This window comes from Drosophila teissieri, chromosome X (genome assembly GCF_016746235.2).
Source record: "Drosophila teissieri strain GT53w chromosome X, Prin_Dtei_1.1, whole genome shotgun sequence".
Classification (NCBI taxonomy): Eukaryota; Metazoa; Arthropoda; class Insecta; order Diptera; family Drosophilidae; genus Drosophila; species Drosophila teissieri.
The window spans coordinates 22,186,683-22,188,104 of NC_053034.1; the positions used below are offsets into that span (position 1 = coordinate 22,186,683).

General features: G+C 42.3%; 1 protein-coding gene across 1 annotated transcript; it reads left to right on the forward strand.

The window, feature by feature from the left end:
• Positions 1-289: 289 nt before the first annotated feature.
• LOC122624619 (nuclear envelope phosphatase-regulatory subunit 1 homolog) lies at positions 290-981 on the forward strand. The gene has a single exon (XM_043804274.1). It carries the CDS (start codon positions 540-542, stop codon positions 909-911), a length of 372 nt encoding a protein of 123 aa, XP_043660209.1. The 5' UTR covers positions 290-539; the 3' UTR covers positions 912-981.
• Positions 982-1,422: the final 441 nt, after the last annotated feature.

Sequence of the window (1,422 nt, forward strand, 5' to 3'; positions counted from 1 at the left end):
AGAGATTGGCCGCATTTGAATATATTTTATGTTTCCTCTTTAAGCGCTTCAATGATTACGTGTTACCCGGTAGTTTGACTGGCCGGATGCGATGTCGTTCTCAATGACACATAATGAAAATTGTATACACTTTTACTATATGAGTAACGTGTATGATTTACTCATTAAGCGCCACAATAGCATACTAAATATTCCCCTGAATAATGCGTTACAAATAGTACACACATTGCGTTACACATAGTAGTCGATATTTTACAGTCCCGATGCCAAAGTGCTTTTTAGAAGGAACTAAAAACTAACCATCACAGCACTCGTTTGTTGAAAATCATAACATCATGATTTTATCATTTTCTCCAAGCAGATTTCGTCTTTAGAAAAATAAATTTCTTTATTTTATCCTGGTGTATTATGACGTGCCAGTAAAAAGAACTCTGCAGAGAAATGCGGTCTCACTGCTGTTTGTAAATTAATAATTAACGAGACAATCGGCTTAGCAGCTTCCAGAAGACCGCGTTAGAATCAGCTCCTTCAAGAACGGAATGGAGGATCCAGAGAAGGAGGACCTGCTGGCCTTCGAGCGTCGGCTGGCTGAGGTGGTAAACACCGAGAAACGGAGCTCCTTCCGCTGGCGCCTTGTTCTGGGTGCCATCTTCGCCTGCTCGGCGATCAGCGCCTGCCACTGGGTTCGGGTTGCCAAGGAAAGCGAGTCGGTGGTGCTCCAAATCCTGTCCAGTCACAGTGCCTTCGCCTTCTCCCTGGCAACCATCTGCCTGCTAATCTTGTATGGATTCAATCACGCCGTCAAGCAGGACCCCACCATTCTGCGTGACACCAGGGAAATGCTGTCTCCGTTCCGTCTCAACATTGATAACCAGGGACGTCTCATCCTAGTTCCGCCGCATACAGAGTAGATATAGAGTGGATATGCATCCCCAACAACACACTGGCATTGACATCCCAATAAACTCTCCTTGAAAAAGACTTGGCTGGGGGCAGAGTTATTTGTGGAACTTCTCCTTGAAGTGTTCCGAAAGATGCAAAGTTAAGTCGAACCAGGTCTTGCAAACTATGATAAAAAGTCCTTGCATAAATTTGGTAAATGCCTATTTATAATTTTCGAAAGGTGACTTCTTGAAACAAATCGATGCTTTACAAAAATTTTACAAAATTTCTCTCATAATTTTTACCAAAGGTTACACAATAATTCAGCACAATAAATATTACGATTTCAATGATTAATAGGCTTAAATTTAATGGCATCATTTGCAATTTGATCAGGATCAATAGCCGAGTCAATCTGGCTATGTCCGCCGGTCTGTCCGTCCGTATAAACGTCGAGATCTCAGGAAATATAAAAGCTGTTTAGCTGAGATTACGTATGCAGTTCCAGAGACAAGGCGAAGCGCAAGTTTGTTTCGTCAT

Coding starts and splice junctions, on each gene's coding strand:
- LOC122624619 (XM_043804274.1), top strand. CDS start 540: ATGGAGGATCCAGAGAAGGAGGACCTGCTGGCCTTCGAGCGTCGGCTG.